This window comes from Hylaeus volcanicus, chromosome 1 (genome assembly GCF_026283585.1).
Source record: "Hylaeus volcanicus isolate JK05 chromosome 1, UHH_iyHylVolc1.0_haploid, whole genome shotgun sequence".
Taxonomy (NCBI): domain Eukaryota; kingdom Metazoa; phylum Arthropoda; class Insecta; order Hymenoptera; family Colletidae; genus Hylaeus; species Hylaeus volcanicus.
Genome location: NC_071976.1, coordinates 4229504 through 4251305, shown reverse-complemented (window position 1 = coordinate 4251305; position 21802 = coordinate 4229504). Strand labels below are relative to the sequence as shown.

Genomic DNA, 21802 nt, shown 5'->3' with positions numbered 1-21802 from the left:
AACAAATCAACCAGGGTTAAACAAATATTACTTCAAGTGTAAACAAATAAAGGATCTGATGGCAAAGTTCGGATGCAAAGTAGGTTAGCAGAATATTTCTGTGGGACGAGAATTGTTGTAATGGGACGATTTATAGAAAAACAGAGCATGGAATTTATACTTCGTTTTCCTATATTTTTGCATTTTTTTCAGGTGTAAGTTCAGTATTATTTAACCATATTCTTACATAATCCTTATTTCTACGCGAAAAAGTACATTAAAACATCAAGAACGTTCATTAAAATTGTCAATGAATAAGGTTCCTCGGGCTACATTAAGTCTGATATTTCCAGTTTTTTAAGATATTTTGAACATTGACGCGGAAACAACCTTCAAAATTGTGACTAAGTATTCATAATTAAACATCCCAATGATATAACACGACAACAACGTTACGAGATTGATAGATGTCATGAGTCAATATCAGTTTGATTTTTTGTTTATTTTGAACAAAAAATTTCTTCTCTGAAAATGGCTGTTCATTTATAAATGTTCAGTGCACCTCTATAGTTCCATGTTTCTCAAAAAAGAAATTCCGCGTAGAATTCACGCTGTTGCCTTCAGGAGATATGGCTCGAAAAGTGAACGTTATCAACGGGACAGCGTAACATTTACGTCTACGTAAAAGTCACCATACCTTGATCAATTCGTGACGCACAGCTTGAGGATTCTTGTCGATAGCCACGCTGATGCAAATGGCAAAGAGAGCTTCTTCGTGTCTACCCAGTGCTGACAAAGCCACCCCTCTTCTGTAATGACCCTGTCGATCAATGCGTGTTTATTAGAACGTGAGTGCAGCAATCGATTCGAAATAATACTACTCAGCTTGAAATTGGTACGCTTTGACGTTCATGGAAACAAATACTCCTCAAATTTTAATATTCTGAGTCTATACTTGTCAAATCTTAATTCTATCAATCTGTACTTGGGAAATAACAGTCACGTATCTCTGAGTTTCAGGACTCGCTTCCTAAAAGAATGCATAAATAGCCTAGAAAATCATAAACCGATATTAATGCTTTGAAATATAACAAAATCAAACATAAACAATGATCGTCGCCTCTCAGCCACCACTCGAGTTGTTGCCGCATAAAATCCAGAACTGGCTAAGCGTTATCCCTCGAGTGTAAAGAGTTGAAATCATTTTCAGCCAGCAATTTAATTAATTCTTTTTTACATTAATTTATTAAATCCAATAGTAAAGTATATGGACCCTGAAAATGACTCTAACACAAAGAATCGAAATTTAAAATAAATCATAACTCGTGTTTCACTCCTTCTATTCGCAATTCAAGAACAATATGTTGCCTACTTATACGTGCAATAAGTAGTTCAAATTATTCATCAAACAACAGATTCAGAAAATATTTAAAAATATTAATCATTAAAAGAACGTGCTAGTACTTTAAGAAAATATAATTGGAACGCAATGTGGTGGTTCCGTACACTTTCCGAGTAAAGCTACTGTTAATGGTCGAATCAATAAACATGCAGGGCATTTGCCACTTGTTTGTACGTACAATCGACTAGCTGTGAAGTCGGTTGAACCTCATCTGATAAAAACCGTGGCACGAGTAGGAAACCACTCATTTGTCGCGTTCCTGGACGAGGTGTTTGGTCTGGGTCAGAGGTCAGGTTTAGCCCTTAGATTTGGGTTAGGGATAGCACGTCGTCGCGGCGTGGGCGGGATTGGAACAGGATTGGGTTAAGGGTAGAGAGGCAGTACGTAGCCCCAAACATCTGATCGAAGAGCGTGCCAAGTGGGAGAAACCTGACCCCTCGTGCCATTGCTTTCGTGCGACAGATTCAATCGAATCTGCTGCACGGCTATACCTCTATTCTGTACAAAATATCTCCTCGGAGCTATTACGTGCACCTCTGAATAACGGGAGTCGTTTACGGTTCGCGCGCGACGAGTCCCCCGTGATACTTTCTACTTGTACGCTGCAGCCTTTTACTTCGGAATAGTAAATGGTGATTCATAACGGCCACAAAATGATCGCTTCTATTTTAGAATTGTATGAATACGTAACCTAATAATCCGATACCGTCAAATGAGGTTACTTGCAACACTTTTTTGCTTTAAAGGTAAATCGTACGAAATCTAAGATATTTAACCCATTCACTGGCAGGCAAAATAGCGTTTTACCTTAGACGCCAAGATTTAATACAGATGTGTAATCCAAGTTATTATTTTGGTAATAAAAAGTGATATTAAATTTGTTGTTTTAAAAGAAAAATTTACGATCATCTTTAGCAATAATTCGTGACTTGAAACGCTACAAACATACTCCTTGACTAATTCCAGTCAATTTGAACCACGAGATATCTCGTAGTTGGCAGTGAATGAGTTAATCTCTTGAGGGATATTGGCATATATGTGTACATTCGCTTTTATATTAAAATTCCATTACTTAACAATCATGATACCTTTTAGATTGAAAACGTATACCATATTCATACAATCATTTAATAGGCTACTGGTCGGTGAAGCGTTAATGAAATCTATTATCTTTAATGAACAAATAATTTTCATTTCCAACGTTTCTTACCTTGCCCCAATCCGGTCGCAATCTAACCGCATGATCAGCATCCGTGAGGGAGGCTTGAGGCCTATTCAGCAGGAGCAGGACGTGTGCCCTGTTGCTAAGATGGAGTGGGCTGTTTGGCGCTGAAACAGAAGAAAACAAGACCGTAAAACATCGGTAAAATGTCGTCACCGATGAGCGCCCGGGGAGGTTCCTTGGCAAGGAAACCGTCCCTCGTGTTTTAACGAAAACCTTTTCTCTCTGATTGAATTGAGGCAAAGATTTCACGTTTAGAAAAAACATAGATTCTAGAGTGGTATTTATACATTCTGCATTCCTCAAACTTTTCATACATTTCGTAGAAAAATTAAAGTAAAAGTAATTTCTTAAATTGGGAGACTCGTTTTCGTTTCAACGACTAAACGTTTCTTGACTTTCTAGTAAAGTCAAGAAAATCTCTTCGTACGATTAAATTTTATGCATTTGTCCTAAAATTATATTCAAAGTAATAAGCTTTATAGTCGCATAAACTGGCTTGACTGTGGGGGTGATTGAAAATACACGATCGAAATTTCGATCACACGAAGCATCGTTTCAGAGGACCCCTTTGTCGAAGAAGTCAACGAGTAAGACATTAATCGCAACTTGTCGCGCAGTAATTGCTTATGGGATTGCAAAATGACGAAAGAACAGAATGGTCTACCGCTATATTCTTCATTGTGTCGAGGTCGTTGATTCGTAAATTCGACGTAATATGCTGAAAATCGCCTAACAAGGCGATGCAATTCGCTTATGAGTTATGTCGACTACGAACACGTTGCGTAACGCGAGCGTAGGCGACTACGGACGCGTACGTAGAGATACACGCTCCTCGGCCTCGTCGAATTTATTCCGAAAGCGCAATACGTGCTAAATAATTTTCTCTCTCATCGATTCGACCTTCGCGGAGGTTCGATATGTGGAATACGCAATGTCTACTACGAGGATCATTTATACGGCGAGCAGACAACAAAAAATGCTCGCCGATCTTCGCGAGCGAAAGCTTGCAATTAGTTCGGTCAAATTAAACCGCACGAATTAATTGGCTTACATAAAGCACCGGTGAACGAATTGAATGCTCGTCGTGCTCTGCATTCAACAGCTTCGATGATGCCAGAATCATCTAGCGGATATGTTTTAACATCGTCGAGAATCGTCGAGCTGTGGACAGTATTCTTCGATTCCAACCGATCGAACGACTGCTTTGTGAATCTTCGATCGCAAGAAATATCGAGTAATTCTATTTCAAGGTGTATTAAAGAGAAGTAATGGAAACGGTAATGATTGCTACAAGCCAGGACTTTTTAAACTTTTTTCATTTACGACGCCGTTTATGATTGCGATTTTTTTTTGCGACCCCAAAAATATAAAATAAAGATACATAAATATTTTATGACGATTTATTGAACGGGTAACAAAATGTATACACACGAAAAAATATAGTTTTAGAATTTGTTTAGAAACATACAAGAGTATAATGGCAGAAAAAGTTGTACAATTGTATTTGTTATAGTTACAAAAGTGATATACCGTATCTTTCATGAAAACTGCATTTTTTGCAGTAACATCAATAAAAGAGAGTATCGTATTGTAGAATAAGCGATATCAATTAAAGAACTTGTCAGTTTTAATTTTTTACCGTAGAAATGAATGTCAAGTGGAAATCGTAAATGTGACTTCTGCAGCAAAAAATAAATTCGCTTGATTAATATTAATGAATATCATAGAAAATTCAACTGACCGCTTAACTTACAGCCACTGTTCTTATCTCGCTAGAGACAATGCACAGTTCGAGATATAAGAAAAGCGTGAAGAAAAATCGTCCCTGAAGAGGTTGAATTAGCTCCGTATTCACTTGTTAATAAAAACAGATCTAACTCTTAATTGTGTAAATCTATTCTGATCGGAGAATATATTACATTCATCGTTGAATGGAAGCGATTACGTTTACAGAAAAGCAATTACTGTCTAGATCTAGTAGTAAACGCCACCATCGCTAAGATTTGAAGGATAGCAAAGAATTTCATTTGCGAGTGTCGATGAATCGAATCGCCCGTGATACAACGGTTCAGTCCGTGCAATTTTCTCAAGGTAAAGTTTACTATAAGTAGACGCTCGTCAGTGCTGAATGCCTGTAATCGCGCTGGAACATCGTCTTGTAACTTTCTCGAAATAGGCTGTACGCGGTCGCAATTTCGATGGCATCCGTTCCCCTTCGCAGCGATGCACATATGTACGAGTGCAGCGAGTAAAATACTCTCGTCCCATTAAGCGTTTCAACGCTCTCTTTTCATTGGAAATTAAACCACTTCAAACCAAGTGTCCGTAAACTTGTCGTCTCGTTTCTCTGCCTTTTGCTCGAAGTTAGACAAATCTCTCGAGTCGACGGTCGAGTTCGTAACAGCATAGGAATCAAAACTTTGCGGTTGCGTAACTTTGATCGAAGACAAACATGAATTTGGGTTGTTTATCGATGTCCCGTAGGAAGGACTTCCAAACAGAACAAATCAATTGTGTCTGTTCGTGTTGAATTCTAGAATGTTATGCTTAAATACTTAATATTTTGTGTTTGTACGAATTTCGACTTTTTTAGATGGCTGGGTAAGTTGAATGGATAGTGAATAATATTTAATAATAACACGTAATTATACACTCGGTAAAATATAATAGTTTTAGTTAACCAACTATGATTATACTTATTAGTAAATAAGAGCAAGTAACGAGTGATGATTCTAATGAAGTTATTCATCGAGTAGAATATGACCGTCGCGGTCAGCCAACTAAGGATGCATTTAATATTAATCGATTGGTAATTACATAACACTATCAAGTTGGAGTGCAAAATTGAAACTAAATTGTCGATCAATTTTAATTTGTTAGACATTGAATAAAATCCTTCGTTAATTTTTATATTATAATTGCTATCACGTTACCTGAAAACAAATAGCCTTTACTTTAAATATAAACTATATCTAGTTGAGTGACACGAGAATGCTTTAATAAAGAGTCTTAATATCGAGGTTTAATTTCAATATCGAAAAAAGTACATGGTGCATGAAAATATGAAAAAGGAACCAATTATTTTCTAGAATCAATTCCTTGTATTATTTTAAGACATCTGAATATTCTCAAGTCTCTCTGCCAAGCGATTCATATTTGTACGTTCATAACAGTCCACTTTTGAAAGGATAACCCCGTATTGCGAACATTATTAAGAGCCAGACGGTGTAATAGACGTATAAAGTAGAGTAAATATATGACTATACTCTAGACGCAAGGAGCACAGCCGTCACGAATGTGATTTGGTAGACTTACACAGCAATTGAAAGGAGAAATATATAAAGGAAGTACGAAGGAAGGTGATATATCGAATGCTCAATTAAGGGAATCCTGTAATCAGAAAACTGCATACAATTTGCCTCGCGAAGTACTCTTGGATAAATATAATATGTAGTATTTTCTTGTATATTACTTCCTACTCCTCGTTACTTACACGTGCATACTAAAGTGATGCATGTTATCCATATTGTATAGAATGTAATTTATAAGTAAGAGGTAAGAGATAAGAGGAAATTAGAAATGAGAAGTGTTGAGTGTTCAATATATCTTATATTGCTTCCTTTATACTATATATCCCCACTGACTATACATAATTATTTTGATTTTCCGTTTCACTCTTAATCGATTACGTGAAACCATCATCTATTTATACAGGGTGTCTACAGTCAAATCTGAACAAACTCAGGGAATCGATTCTACAACTAATTTCCAAGAAAAAGTTCCTCCAAGACAGTTTTCGAAAAACCCCTTATTTTACGAGTATTTTGACTTTTAATTGTTTGTCCGTCTTTTCAACCTTACACTCTTTAAATGGCCATAACACCATCAAGTTACAGTGCAAAATTAAAACTAAATATACCATTAGAAAGAGCGTTAAATGTCCAATCTCTCTTATGCCAAATTAAAATTGATTACGTAGATTTAACGAGTGGAAAATCAAGCCAAACTGAGAATTCAGCCAATAGCAGACTGCAATTTTTAGAAACAAAATTGCTATTAAGAAGATTAAGGGAGGGAGAGCGAAAAGATGAAAGGCTATCACTCGGGTGGGATGTAATCTCTTCGAACGAGGCCCAACGTATAATTGCAATCAAACTTCACTTCAAGCAAGTTCGTTTGATCGTTCAATTACGCTTCGTGCCTCGTTCTCGAGCTTACATCTGTAGTTTTTCGGAGATTGTACCAATTTTTCATTTTATAGAATAAGAATAGTATTCCTCGCGGATGAAACCGCGGAGCGCAGCTAGTGTTCTATAAAAATAAAAATCTTAAAACCCCTTTAGAAAAACCCTTTATGATCAAATATGATTATAATGAATTACATGGCTCCATAGTTACGCAATTTGACAGAACGCGATTTGCATATTTTGCAACGAATTGGCATCGAGCGCAAAGAGTTAATTGCTGTAGTCGTGCCCGTGGGTACGGTGCAGCGAGAGAGAAGAAAAACGCGTTCCACGTCGCGCAGCTAGCGTGATTTGGGCAGTGCAGCCGGAGGCGATGGCATTGCGCGATGCAGGCGGGACTGCATCCTGGCATTGTGAGCAATGTCATTGCCTCCGCGGCTAGAGGCCCTTGCTTGGTCGAGGACGAATTTCCGGCACGCACGATCACCGCCAATGCCAAGTCGATCCGATTCATCGAGCGCCATTTGTCAACGCTGACCGTCAGGGACCATCGTCTCGCATGAATCTTCCGTGAACGCGTCTCGCGAATTCTCGCCCGCGCAACTAGGCAATTCCGTGGCAACGTACGAGCAGGCGATTAAACGAAGCGCCGAGCGGCGAAGTTATGAGAAAACGGAAGACGTCGGGATTAATTACGTGCGAGATCGAGAGTCGCGATATGAAGGATCGCTGGATGATTCAGCAAAGGAGAAATTATTAGGAGCTTTGGACCCCATTTCCAATGAACCCTTTACATAAGCGCGAATAACAAATCACGTCAAGCAGTAACAAAATGTACTGCAAATATTGTCCAAATACAAAGCTCAACCTTAAAATTGATTTTATCAAGAACACCTTCGTAGCTTAATTTCGATAGCTTAGTTCAATGAATTTAAAAAAAATTGTTTCAGGATGTTACTCGTGTTAGTAGAAATTTGTATATCAGTTTGCGTAGAATCCTACGCGCGAACTATGAAAACAACGTTTGGTAAAATTGTCACGAAACCCCAACGAGGTTCGTTTCACGAATGCAAGTGTTTTGCCAGCAGTGGCAGGGGATCGATATAGCGTTTCCGACGCGGATGTCCGAGAAACAGGAATATAGGAGTCACGGGAAACACCAGCTGAACGTGGATCGTGCGATGCATTTGAGTGCATGCCACCACGCTGTTGCGAGCGACTAAACGTAACGCCTTTGTGTAAAACGAGTATTCGAGTAAAATTTCACGTATTTTCGACGGACGAAGTCTCCATATCGACTGTATGCAAACATACCTCTTGAAACTTCGCTTCGTCGAATACAAAAACAATTTTTTTATAATCGAGAGGTGAAAGAAGGAACGGAATACGTTCAAAAATAAACTGCCTTGTAAACGTATTGTTGCAACTGATCGCACACTAAATACTTTCGAAAATAATTCATTTTACATTGGTTTAAAATTACTCGTTCATTTGAATAAAAGAGAACTTTAGAAGACGCGGCTATGCACTTTTGAATTCTGTACAGCGTCTCCTTCTTCTATCTAATTTAATCGTACAATAATTGGCTTAGCAGTATGGAACTTGTTATGTTACATAAAACATTATAAAAACAAGAAATCTAAATAGTGGTTTATATTACCTAAAGTATTACCAAGTGTAATTAATCTATTCTGGTTAACTCTGTAAGTATTATAACATTTACTTTCAATATTTTTTATATTATTTGCTACTATGTCCATTCTATATTTTCTTGTATGCTCAGATTTTCTATAAACGCATAAAAATCCACAGTCTAATTATTATTCAACTGTTCCAATTTACGATCCGATTCTAATGGAAATAAAAACGCGAGTTAAAAGAACCTTTAAACCCTAATGGCGTATTCTACTGTACGTAGAGGTCAACGATGCTAAGAACTCGAGTTAAAAGAGCGCATGCATCCTTAACAGCGCGTTCTGAGTGGCGTTCCACTAGCAGAAAAGCGCTTGAGTCCTTAACAAGCGAATACGGCCCATAAATTCTCTACTTAAAATTCCATGCTCTCCGCCAAAGAAAGAACCAACGCAGGAACGAAGTTTACTACTCCTCGCGAGAAAAACGTATAACTACTCGCAGCCTGTTGGAGACTCCTAGAAATGGAATGGAATATAAAACTGTCCTCCCGTCTCTTGCTGCACTATAAATACTTAAAACATCGGATGATATAAACCATACCAGGAATTTTACGGGAACTGAGACGACGAACGTTCATTAGTTGACTTCAAACTCGTTTACCAGCTGCTGGCGTAAGGAGATGTATTTTTATCAATTTTCTCAGGAAGATAAACCTGAAAATAATCTCTTCACTTCTGAAAGTGACTTTGTCTCGCAACGCACAATGTTTGAATATTTACTATAATTCAATCTTTTATTTAGCTACAAAAATAAATGCACCGAGAATATATGTACCATGTGTATATCTGCCACTACAAAATAAGAAAAGAGAAAGTTTAGGATATGGTCTACCCTCTCAAATGCCATTGACGACTTTTATTTACGAATAAAAAATAAGTTCTTATTCAACGAATCGTTTTTCGAATAACGGCTCATAAAAACGTTGTACCTCTTTGGCCATGATTTTAATTCAAATTCACGATTATCAATTCAGTGATCACGAAATCGTTCATTTATAATCCGAAAACGTTTCGTTTAAATTTAGATAAACATTTATTGTAAAAATAAACAAGAGCCTTCAGAAATCAGCCAATAAATATCATTATAATTGTTACAGTTCGCTAACGTATTATTAAAAAATTTCAATATACCTATTGAAACCCACGTAACTCGAAACACGTGAGAAATATCATTTTTTATTACAAGAAAAAAAAAATCAAACCCGATGGAATTAACGTATGCAGATATTCAAATTCAATTTCGAGTGCGTCGCGTCAAAGCAAAGAAATTGAAACCTTTGTTATCAGTGCTCCGCACGAGAACAGGATGTTGGGTTCAATCGATAGAAGTTCGTTCCAAGAACGAATTACAAGCTGCAACGCTCCGGCCGCACTCTCACGCACGCACGCACACACACGCGCGCAAGTAATAACCCGCCCACGCTCGTACCTTAGGCGTGTCTGCCTTTTGAGGGCGAGCAAAAAACCGGACCTGCCTAATCGTCGGGGAGACTGTGCATAGCAACGTCTTTTCTGACAAACAAACCTCTGTGCGTGTGCAGCGTTTAAGTGGTCGCCAACCCTAGCCGTGCGTCATATACAGAAGCTGTACAGAGTTGATGCAAGGGCTGATCTCTTTCCTCAGAGATCCAGACCATGTGACGACAAAATCCAGATGTGTGTCGAGTGGTGTCACTGACTACATTCAAGATTTTTTTCTCGGTAACTTTTTTTTCTCAGATTTTTCCAAAGTAATTTGGTTTAGCGAAATCTATATCTATACTTCCATACCAATATCATAAAGAAGTAACGTTTGTTTGTTTGTATTAACCTTTGGTCAGAAGTTGGCAAACAATGAATATTATTAATTTGTCACTCGTCTCTGGCGAACAGAGGTAAGTATGTCACGAATTAATGGAAGCAAAATACAAAATCGCGTGTTACTCCGACATACATAGTTGCGGGCTTACGTTATCGGGACAGTTTTTATCTACTTTTACGAGTAGCTACCATATAGGTCTGAATTTCTCGATCCTTTTTTCCTAGCTGACTGCAGTAGCGCGAAGCTAAGTAGTACTGATTAGAGATACGTTTAGCTGTCTGAATATATTAATGACTCTACCACTGGTTCTCTGATAAATTCAAACGGTTTCTTGCAATGGCAGGTAATAGCTATACGAATATTCATATTACACTTTTCTAGTTGAGCTTACTTAAAATATTATTTTCATTTAATAAAATTTGCAAAATTGATTTGAAATGTTTATCAACTCTACCTCAGCTCTGCCGACTACTCAACGAACTTGCTTTCCCAATCGATCGAACAAGCTATGCTAATCGAGATAAGCAAATCCTATCAGAGTGTGTCAACACAGTTTTTCTCATTTTCCATGCATACGTTCCATACCGGCACATTCTTTCTCTCAACTCTATTCGTCGTCGTCTACATGAAACATTCAAATACAACATTTCAATGATTTAAGAAAAATAAAAATTCCTTCCGAGCAATTATAAATAAAATTTTAAATATCATCAAAATTATTCCCAAACGAATAATCATTTCTGAGCCATCAATCAGATATAAGTATACTGCAGATTGTATGCACTTATGACGTATGTTAACATAAAAATGTATACAAAACGCATGCAGAATATATTTCATAGAATAATATAATAATATTAATGCTTCCTTTTGCATAAGCACATACAAGGTGTTTCTTAATACGTAGGCGCTTTTTGGAATGTATGGTACCGACACCAATACGAATCGAAAGAATCCTTCGCCAATTTGCGAACCGCGGCCTCGTTATCGAGATATAAGCAATTGAAATTTGCAGGTGCGACTTCCGCCAATCGATCTCAAAGCTCGATCAGCTGTTCGCGATAGTCTGAATTTATATTATCCAGTCACGAGTCTCTCAGTTGTTTTATTGATAACATTTTTATGGCGTATTCGTCATGTGTATTGCCGTGCAAATTCACCTGACCGTTCAAGGCCACTTTCCTGACCGTGAGTGACGTCACAAACTACCTCCTCTCTTATGGTATCGCTGCGAGCCTCGGCTTTCTTCGGACACATGGTCAGGCGCGTTTGGACTTATAGGAATACATCTAGTGATGGGTTCGAGATACGTCGAATCTACTACTACTTTTTCGATATCAAAAGTTTTTTTATTAACGATTAAAAATATTAAGGATCTCATTCTAAAATTAAATAGAAACAAAAAGATTCGCGTTAAATTAGAAGCTTGACATTAAAAACAAGCTTATAACTATAAATTTGTTCATTTAGATCTTTTTATTAAAAAGATATCGAATTAATAACAATTTCATATACATCTGTCTCCGATTGTACCTCATATACGTGCTTAAGATATTTCAAAAATAATACTCGAAAATGGGAGAAAGAAAGTTACCGAAAGATACCTGATGGAGAATTATAAATATAATGTTTACATAAACACATAAAGATCACGAAAGAATGAATAAATCTTGTTTATCCTTCACAATCTTGCATATTATGTATCATTGCTCGTACTTCGGAAATGAATTCCGACCAGTACGACACCCATGTCTAAATTTAATACGAACGCAAAGGGTCAGTCATCTAATGAAAGCAGTTAGAAAGCATCGTATAAAATATGTAGAAAGTACTAGAAAAGCGTTTCCTTAAAAATTTGTTTCTAAAGGCACCGTTAACGGAGTTACGACTTGTCACACTTGTTTAGCCCGTGCTAATAGTAGCATAATAGCATATTGACAGATCTATGAGATCGTACATACACACCAGAGATGAGCAAAACCCTAGGCTTCGAATAAATTTGAAGTTTGCCGATGTGTTTGTCTCGTTTCCTCCTTCGTAAAATGTTCAAAAGAGGAAACGAGACAAACACATCGGCAAACTTCAGATTTATTCGAAGCCTAGGGTTTTGCCCATCTCTGATACACGCACCTTTCGAATATATTTACGAATACGAGCAGTTCCTTTAGCAGCGAAAGGGTGACATAACAAAAAGGTCGGTTTTGCTCCTAGCTGTACCTCCGTTCTCAAATCTTTGACCCAGAACTTGTTTTCGAAACAAGGAATGTTCGTGCGAACGAGTCGGCGATTCGAGCTTGGCAGTGCAACAATGAGAGGAAGAAATCGCCACGATGCGACCGCAGTAGAGAGGCGTGAGAAAAAGATAAAGGTCGAGTTCGAGAAGCGAGTTAACGGGCCGTTATACCTTGGGCAGCGAGCAACAGCAGCACCAAGCAGGCACCAGCAGCAGCAACGATCGCACGGCGATGAAGTACGCGGCCGGGTGACCGACCTTTACGTAACGCTTAGCCGTTTGCGCCGGAACGGCTGACGTCCATTCGATCTAACAGCGATGCGTCGCCCGATGCAGCTGCACCAACGTGTCGAGAAGACGCTCCCGCGGTACTTGGTCTTCTCGACGTCCCTGCTCTCCGTCTGATCGCATTTGTGACCGACTACCTGTCACTCGCGCGCTACTACGACGCAGGACGCGTTCTCGAGCCAAAAGAAAACAACGCCTCTACTACCTTCTCCTCGACATACGCCAGTGGTCGTATGCTTACGTGGATACTTATAAATCGTGATTGGATTATTTAGAGAGGACAACTAATCATCTTTTAAGAAGATTCGAAAGGTTTTGTTTGAAGGGAAACGATGATTTCCTCGAAAAGATGCGTTTCGTATTGAAGAGGTCTCTTCGGTAAGGGTTGTTCAGAAATCTTTGCTTCGAGACCAATTTCCACAGGAGACTCTTGTGGAGTCCATTGCCCAACGAAACTTGTCAGAAACACACTGCACATGCACATTATGATTTATAATTTATAATTATTAGAACTACGTGCTGAATATTTATGATGAGAATGGATTTTGTGTAGACTGAGTCACTGGCTCTAGACGATATCGCCAGAGAGCTGTGTGTTTAATTTGTTTCTCGCGGAATTTTTATTCACTGTGAAAAATTGATTTTCTAAATCCTCGGATACAATAATAATAAGACTTCAGGTATGTTTTTAACACATTGATTGTCAAGCTCGCGATTTAAAATTTTGTTTCAAGACAATTGGGAACTACGTAATCTAGCATTTTTCGTGGTACTTTTTCCCTAACCTCGCCACAAAATCTATTCAGATTTATTTCCTTCGATAGCATGACTTCAAAATTAATTGTTTCAGTTCTCTAGTAAAAAGCTCTGTCACCCATGCATGAATTGGCGCGACGATCAACGTGTTAATAAAATAATGACTCAAAAAAGAATTCCGTCCTCAGTGACCACAACTTAAAGGCGCGAATCCATGTGGATTGTTCCAGTGAAGAATATTCAGTAATCGAAGAGTTAAGAAACGAAATGGAGCTCCTTTGGAAATCCCTTTAACTTGCTGGTAGCGAATCTCTATAAATCTCTATAAATCTCATTAAAGTTGCCAATTATTGTCCTAAAGCGATGCCACCAAAAGAGTGTAGTATCAACAGCGTGTAGCTTGCATACTTACATTCCCCGCTGTTCTGGTAACGATCAATAATGCTCCACGTGTCGCCCGGTGGAACGTGCGCCGGGACGTTAGCGTCCCTTGACACGGCACTTGCCAAACTATTCTCGCATATTTCTTTCCGTATGCGCTTGTTTGCATCATCTTTGGAAATCGAGCGACGGCGAGTACGCGCGGCGTTTTGCATACGACCCGATGCCCGCGCGTCGTAACGCGTTCGCAATCGAAACTCTTGGCCAATTTGCCGACTGGTTTACTCTTCCTGCCACGCAGAAGAACGTCTATGCTTTATCGCGACGCTTCCCGGACGCGTTTGCGAGAAACCGACCGCGGGCCAAAATAATTGCGACGCTCATGGCGGATCCCTTACGCAATGAAACCGCCGCGCTTAGAAATGTCGAATGAAAAGCAGTGTCAATCCAGCACTTCGGATTTTACTACGGAACAATCGCGAAGCTAATCTTCTGGATGCACTTTTATCGAGTTGTTGCAGCAAATGAAGAGATATTGTTGTTGGGGAATTGAAATAAAATTCAAAAATTTTAAGTAAAGATATGTGAATATTTTATGATGATTTTATTGATTAGGTAACAATATATATATATGGAGATGAAAAAATATAGTTTTAGAATTTGTTTAAAAACATACAAAAATATAAGATTAAAAATTGCACAAAAAGTTGTGAAATTGTATTTGTTATAGTTACGAAAATTATATATCCTATTTTTCATCAAAACTGCATTTCTTGCAATGAACATAAATAAAAAAACCCAAATGAAATTTGATATGTTTAAATATGATGGATTTCAACCGCGCTCATTCGACATTTCCTTTGAGTTCGCATACATTTCGAGTTACAAATTTTCTAAACAAAACTTCAAAATTAAATGATTCTTTAATGAAGAATTTGAACATTTCAAGGTCTTCATTTGTACGAGGTATATCATAATTTTAACGTTATTTCAGCACATTAACAGTAACATTTACTTTCTATATACTTTTGTACCAATTAGCTCAATGGACCAAACGCAAATTAAATACTATTTCGTGATCATCGAATAGAAGCATTTAATGTCTCGAAGTTACTCGTATTAAAGTTTCACTTATAATCAAAGTACGTGTACAGTCATATATAGATAACCAACGAAGATGCGTAGAAAGTCGTGACAATTGCAACAAAGACCTGCATGACCGCACGATTCCTCGAAGCAGAGCGCGGAAATCATTGTTTATCGCCAGCTGACACGTTTCACCAGCGTGTCGTGCTCGTTGTAAACGGTAACATTATGTAACGACACTTTACAGGTATAATAAGCAATACGTTTGCCGGCCACGATTGGATGTCTTCTGATCGTTTTACAAATTGAATCCCATTTTATGTCATTACGTTTACCACTGCAATTGCACGGAACGTGCACAATCGCGAAAGAATTTATACCTACGTAATAACATAATCATTTCAAATTAAGAAATCAATCTTGAAAGTAATTACGTATGAAATTACCTGATGTGCAATTACGCATTCTGCAAAATCGTTCATATTTCTAATATTTGTTTCTCTTAATCACCACAACATTGTAATGCAAGTCATGAGTAACAGGAGTAACAAAAACTAACAATATCTGCCTTCATAGGTTTCAGCGATGAACTTTGTTACTTCGTTACTGTTGACTTGCAAGGGAGTCAACAAGGGAGTAATTAATTTTAACTTATTGTAAATGATGGAATGTGAAAATACTGGTTTTTTTCTTATAGGAATCTCTATTACTTAATAATTTTCTTTAAATGATCATGATAGACATTAAATTTTCACCAGCAGTTTTCTTTTTTAAAATATTCTGTGTATTGCTTATATTTACTGTGTACTTACTGTGTAGTTACTGTGTATTTCTGTCAGAATTACAAGTAGTTATTACAACCCTACATCGCACTAACTTAAATTATATGTTATCGAGCAAAATAATTACCGTATATTAAATCACATTATTCTACACACATATAACAGACATTTGTAACCAGATTAAAATGAATTTGAGTAAATCGTACACATGCCTCAAATATGTCTAAGGTCGATCAACTCGAAAACGTTGCGTTGTACAAACAAAACTGATTCTACGTTTTTTTATTTTTCCGTTAACACGGAATCATTTCGATCGATTGCACCACTCAATCAGGGTTTCGAGGCAGGGAATTTTGGGTAAATGTTAATATTTTTCTCCGAATCTTCCGCGATGTTTCCACTCGTTACGTCCCAACCGTCTCCAACATCGCTACTAAAATTGTTACTTCCAGTTGAATTAGAAGGCAAAGAAATAGAGGTAGCTTTCTCTAACCCAGGAAAGCAACGATCACCGCTAGTTGGCCTCTCCGCTTCGTTTTGCACGGACACATAACCATTTTTCACGGTCAAGTACCGCCCCGCTGATGCTTTCGTTCGATCGAGTTTCCTGGCTGTCTCTGACCTACTCTCTCGGCCTCCTCGACGGCACCACTTCAGGTGCAGTGTTCTCCACTCCTCAGAGGCAATCGACGCGCATGATAGACGACGAAGAAAAAAATTGGAAATGTGGTAACCCTTTTCGAACGAGACGAGTTTCTGGCGAAATGTCATAAACTTAACGATTTAGTCTGTGATAAGTCGTAACGATAATTATGTATTGCATAATTAAGCATAATTTAAGCAAAATTTTATTTGAAAAGTAAGCGACGGTCAGAAGGACCCTCCACTGATTTATTGATAAAATTAATTCCATTTTGTGATTCAAATTGTTATCTTTGTCGAACGAATAACGAATCAAAGGTTGTTTATCTTTCATCCATTATTGTACATTTTTAATCAGATAAGTATTTTTTCCAACTCTGTCGCTATCCAACACGATTGCATCGTACGATAAGGTCTTCAACATCTTTGCACATTCTACTGTTATTCTTCAAACATTTATTGTACACGGAGTCTTACAGATTATTGCACGAAATATCGTTACGGCTGCGGCTTCGATAAGAGAGAATCAGCGGTCGGGTACAACTTAAAGAGTAATCGCAGCCTCGCCTCCGAGTCACGTAATTCCTTCGAAACTCGGATTACTTCCTATCGGCAACGACTTCCTGAAGTGGATACTTCTAACGAATTGAAAAATCGTGATCTAACACGCTAGGTGTGACTTTGAAACCGACGCCTATTTCTCGTACTCTTGAGAGCTCCAGTTATATAAACATTTAATTTATTCACCGCGGCTTTTATGAATTTCTGATTACATTAACTGGCTGATGTTTGTTCACGCATTTGACTATTATTGTATGTAAGATTACTGACTGTAAGGTAGTTTATAGCATAGTTATTCGAAACGTGATTGTAGTTATTTTGTTCTTTTATCGAGGATTGAAGCTAAGAAACATTTACATTGATTGAAAGTGTGTTCTAAAGAGTTTAAATTGTAAACAAAAAAAAAATGTTTTCATTAGTGCGCAGAGCCTTACCATTCCCATTCGTATGCAACTTTTCCATACGACGCTATTCATCCAACGAAATGATCTCTCTATCGCGCAACGACAGCTACGCGTATTGTTCTGATCTTCAACGTTTTCCGGTCCCTCGACACATTGTGCGAAGGGTTCCTTTGTGTTAGCGTGTCCTATTAAAAGACATCGAGAGCTTGAAAAGCTACCATCAGATATCAATATTTCATTAGTAAATGATCATACCGTGGAGCAACGGCGGTTTCAAAAGAGAGGAGATCGCTCTCCTCCAAAAGTTATGAAATCTTTAAAAAATGTATGTATTTTTTGTATAATTATGATTTAAAGCAGGCGGAGATAGACAGAGGTAAAATACGTGCGAAAAACATTAAAAAGTTTTCTACATTCTATCCTGGTATTATTACGAATTTACATGAATGCTTGTAATTAAAAAGTGTAATTACTCTTTTTTAAATTAAATCTCATACCATTCGATATACGATTCGCAACTTTTCACCGTATCAACATTTGTTTCAAATTTACAATTGTATTTTAAGAGACGAATAAGAACAGATACATAAAAAAAAGTACGTGTACTTGCGTTGACAGAAACAATTGCTACTTCAGAACTTGTAACTTAACATACTTTTTTAAATTAATTACCTCTTTCCATAAGTATCCCAGTACCTTTTTTTGTAGAGATTGCGAAACTGTATTGATTATTCCGCTAAAAAGAGGACAGTATAATTTCACTTTGCATAACAGAGTGACATAAGACTGCGGAGTATTTCATTTATGACTTTCTTCCCCATCTGCAATCGTTTCAAAAATCCTTTCAACAGTATTGCCTTATTGGATGAAGCGCTTTGTACGTGTATGTGTACTATTCGTCGTTTTAATGTTATTAGAAAAAGCTTCAATAGCTCTTGTTGAACTTAAACATCACGATATAACGAATTGTATTTTCTAAATATTACTACGTATTTCAAGTTTGAGAAAAATTCAACTTGAACAAAATTAATATATCTTGGGGTGACCTGATGTATAATTATCTTTCATTCACATTATTTGATCGAAGCATTATACTTAACATTAGCTCGTAACGAAGAGTATAAACTGATGTTTTACTATATTATATTATATCATGTTATGTCACGTCATATTATATTATATTGTCTTCCATAGTTTAGACAACTCTCCCATTCACAGGATTAAATTCGGAATAGAGAGAGCAGCTGTTTAGCCAGCTTTTAAAGATTTCCGAGCACCGTGTATTGGGGCGATCCTTGTCACGTAAATTACAGGGGTTCCCTGTACGCTTCGACGTGCTGTGGGAAACCAGGACACGCGTTGCGAAGTCTACACTGATTCACGCGGAGTCCGATGATTTCATTGAAGGCCTGCTATAACTGGTTTGTTATTGGACGTGTACGTTTGTGATCGCTTGCTACCGTGCCGGAAGAGGTATTCTCGATGCGGGCTTACTCAATGGACTGCTGGCGATCGTTTCGCGCGAGATTTCGGTACACAGTGATCCGTTTAACTTAAGATGTGTACTAAAATCGTATTTTCGACTTTGTCGCAGGAGCTTGAACATTTTATACGATAATGTTGTACTGTTTACCTACCGACTGTTTAGGTTTTACTTCGCTAGGGGGTGTTCTCCAAGTATAAAGGAGGTTACAAGTGTAAAAGGAGTATTGTATGTATTCAATATCCTAAAATGTCTATGTTTCGTTTTTTATGTAAGAGTAAAGTTTCTCCTTATTTGCCAAACGTTTCTTATTCTGTTTCTTGAGATTGGTAGTAGAATAATGTGATTTACTGAGAATACGAATAAAGTTGACATGTGCGATTATGTCACGATTATTTTCAAAACATTACTTTAATATTCGTAGTGGGAAAACGTAATTATTTCAATGAAACAATGTTCAATGAAACATACAATTTCATGAGTATGTCTTATCGAAAACATTTATATTGTTCAATTTTATCTTTATTTGAGAAGCTAGCGAAGAAATTAATCCTAATCCTTTTTATGTGGAATTAAATCCTTCTTAAAATTTATTTGAAACGCTCTTAAAATTGCTCACGAAATCTCAAAGTGAGAATATGGAACTTAAACATGAAGTTTTATTGAAATCCATGCAACCGTTTAGAGTCCGTTTAGTTCTTTTTAATAGTCGAAACGTGACAAAGGAGCTGGCAACCGAGCACCACACAGTCGATCGACGAATGATTTTCAATCGGCACGATCCGATAGCTCGCGAGTTGCATGGTCTTAGGCACGCGCGCACGTCCCAGTCGCGTATCCGTTTGCTTTAAGATCGAACCGATTAATTTCGTTCGGCCGTCGCCGAGCACTGGCCACGTTTATGCGTAGCGCTCGTCCTTACATAACGCTTTTTATTATGTAATTGACAGAAACGTCGACCCTGCGCGCCTGCGTACCGCCGGGCGAAAGCGTCGCGCATGCAGGCAACCTGACGAAATCACGCGTTTTCCAGCGCGATCGATCCTCGCGCCTCGTTTCATTTCCACCCGCGGACTGGCGAACACGCTCCACCGCGACCCCTGAAAAGTAAAACTTGATTCCCACCAATGCTCGAGGGACACGTCGCCCGAACGATACTCACGCTCGATAGAAATTAACAAAACGAATCGAATAAGTGTGCACCTTCCACTTTTTTTTTTTTCATTTGATTGAGTTGAGGTGTGTCTTTGTTGGTTACAGAGAGCGTAGGGTCGCCTCATGCGGGTAGGCAATTAGGTTCCGTATGTGCAAACGTACCTGATTATGGGGGCGCTATTTCGAAAGTAATTTATCAATAGTAACAATAAGGCGATGATATTATGAATACTTTAGATTTAAATGTTTGTATTAACATTTTTGTGGCGCTTAAAGCTAGGACAAAGGAATTCTCGGATAATAGTACAATCACTTTCTTTTATTAAATTTCAATTTATTGAAATAAGAATGATCGAAATTGACAATTTGCTCCAATATTTAGGTAATTTAGATACCATATTTTCTCCGTTCCTAAACCACATAAGTAGAGCTAACACAAGTGAACATAAGTAACTGGGTGGTGTTACACATTCTCCATGTGCTTTAAAACATCAAATTCCATTTTCAAACGCCACGCGCAATGCTTCGATATGAGAAGCCACATCCTGTCAATACTTTCGTTTACTCCTAAAGCCCTTGACAAATTTACGTTTTTATTTTATTTATTAAATAAAATTTATTAAGTGTTTTTTACGCAACTCGTATACAAAATAACAGTATAATAGAATGTTTGGATATAAGAATATTCATATACTGGGAGTTCGGACACGGGAGGATCCTCTCCTGTATTTCTTTCATCCGTATTATACCTGTCACTTCCTGCGTGTCCCAATAACTTCATGATTCACTGTACAGATATCTCTAAGATTGTTCGTTGGGTGTGAGCATTGCTCGAGCGTGGTTCGAGCTCCGGTGGGAATCGAGCTTTGCCTCGTCTCGAATTTGGCATGAACGTTGCGCGAGCGAGCGTGAGCGTTCCTCGAGCGCAAGTGGGAATCAACCATAAAACTCCGCCCGCGGATCCGACGACGGATCGCCGGCGTCGCGGTAATCGTCGGCGTGGACGGTGTGTATCGGACGTACCTACGAACGGCGCTCCTCGTTAGATAATATAACGATGGCCGAGGCAGCTACGGCCGGGGCTCTAGTGTCAACGTAACCATTTATATAAATCTATCGTTACGTAATCGGCCGGCCGATCTCTACAACCAAATAGATTCGGCCCGTGCTGCCGTTACGCGACGCACACAGTCTGGCCACGTGGTGACCGCTGCGCCGTGTTACTCCGCTTTCGTCGCTTGATCCTTCGAGCTTTCATTACGCGCATTCGAAAACGTTGCGACATGCACGCCGCGATTTCAGTTTCGCGTCGTCCGAGCTTTCCTATTTTCTCGAGCGCCGTCCCTAGTCGTGCGAACAGTTGTTCGATTAGAAATGCACGATACGAGTCGAATCGAACGTACTCTACGTTAGCGTTTCGACAAAATGGATCGTTATCGAAACGGAATTCGAGCCTCTGTGATCGTCGAAGAACATAAAATTATTAAGTAGATGCGTTAACTTATTTTCCCGGCAACTTCGAAGTGATGAGATTCTAGTTATGTAAGTCGGGATTTAACGTCGTTGTCTTCAAATCACTTATCGCATAATAAGATAATATCGGCGTACAATGGTAGAATTGGTCTTTATCGATATTCATAATTATACGTATATGAGTTTAAAAGTGATAAATGTTTATTTATATTAACGATCATAGGGAACCACCTATGTGTCAAAATAGGGTAGACTTGAAACTCAATTGTA

At 38.2% G+C, this 21802-nt stretch overlaps 1 protein-coding gene across 1 annotated transcript in view; it reads right to left on the bottom strand.

The window, feature by feature from the left end:
* The window catches only part of LOC128874783 (LON peptidase N-terminal domain and RING finger protein 3), a 64661-nt gene that overhangs the window by 12865 nt on the left and 29994 nt on the right, over positions 1-21802 (bottom strand). Inside the window, exons 2-3 of the mRNA XM_054119849.1 lie at positions 2592-2710; positions 677-799 (exon numbers count right to left, since the gene is read on the bottom strand). Of these exons, the coding sequence (XP_053975824.1) occupies positions 677-799; positions 2592-2710 (242 nt within the window). The remainder of the gene's footprint in view (positions 1-676; positions 800-2591; positions 2711-21802) is intronic.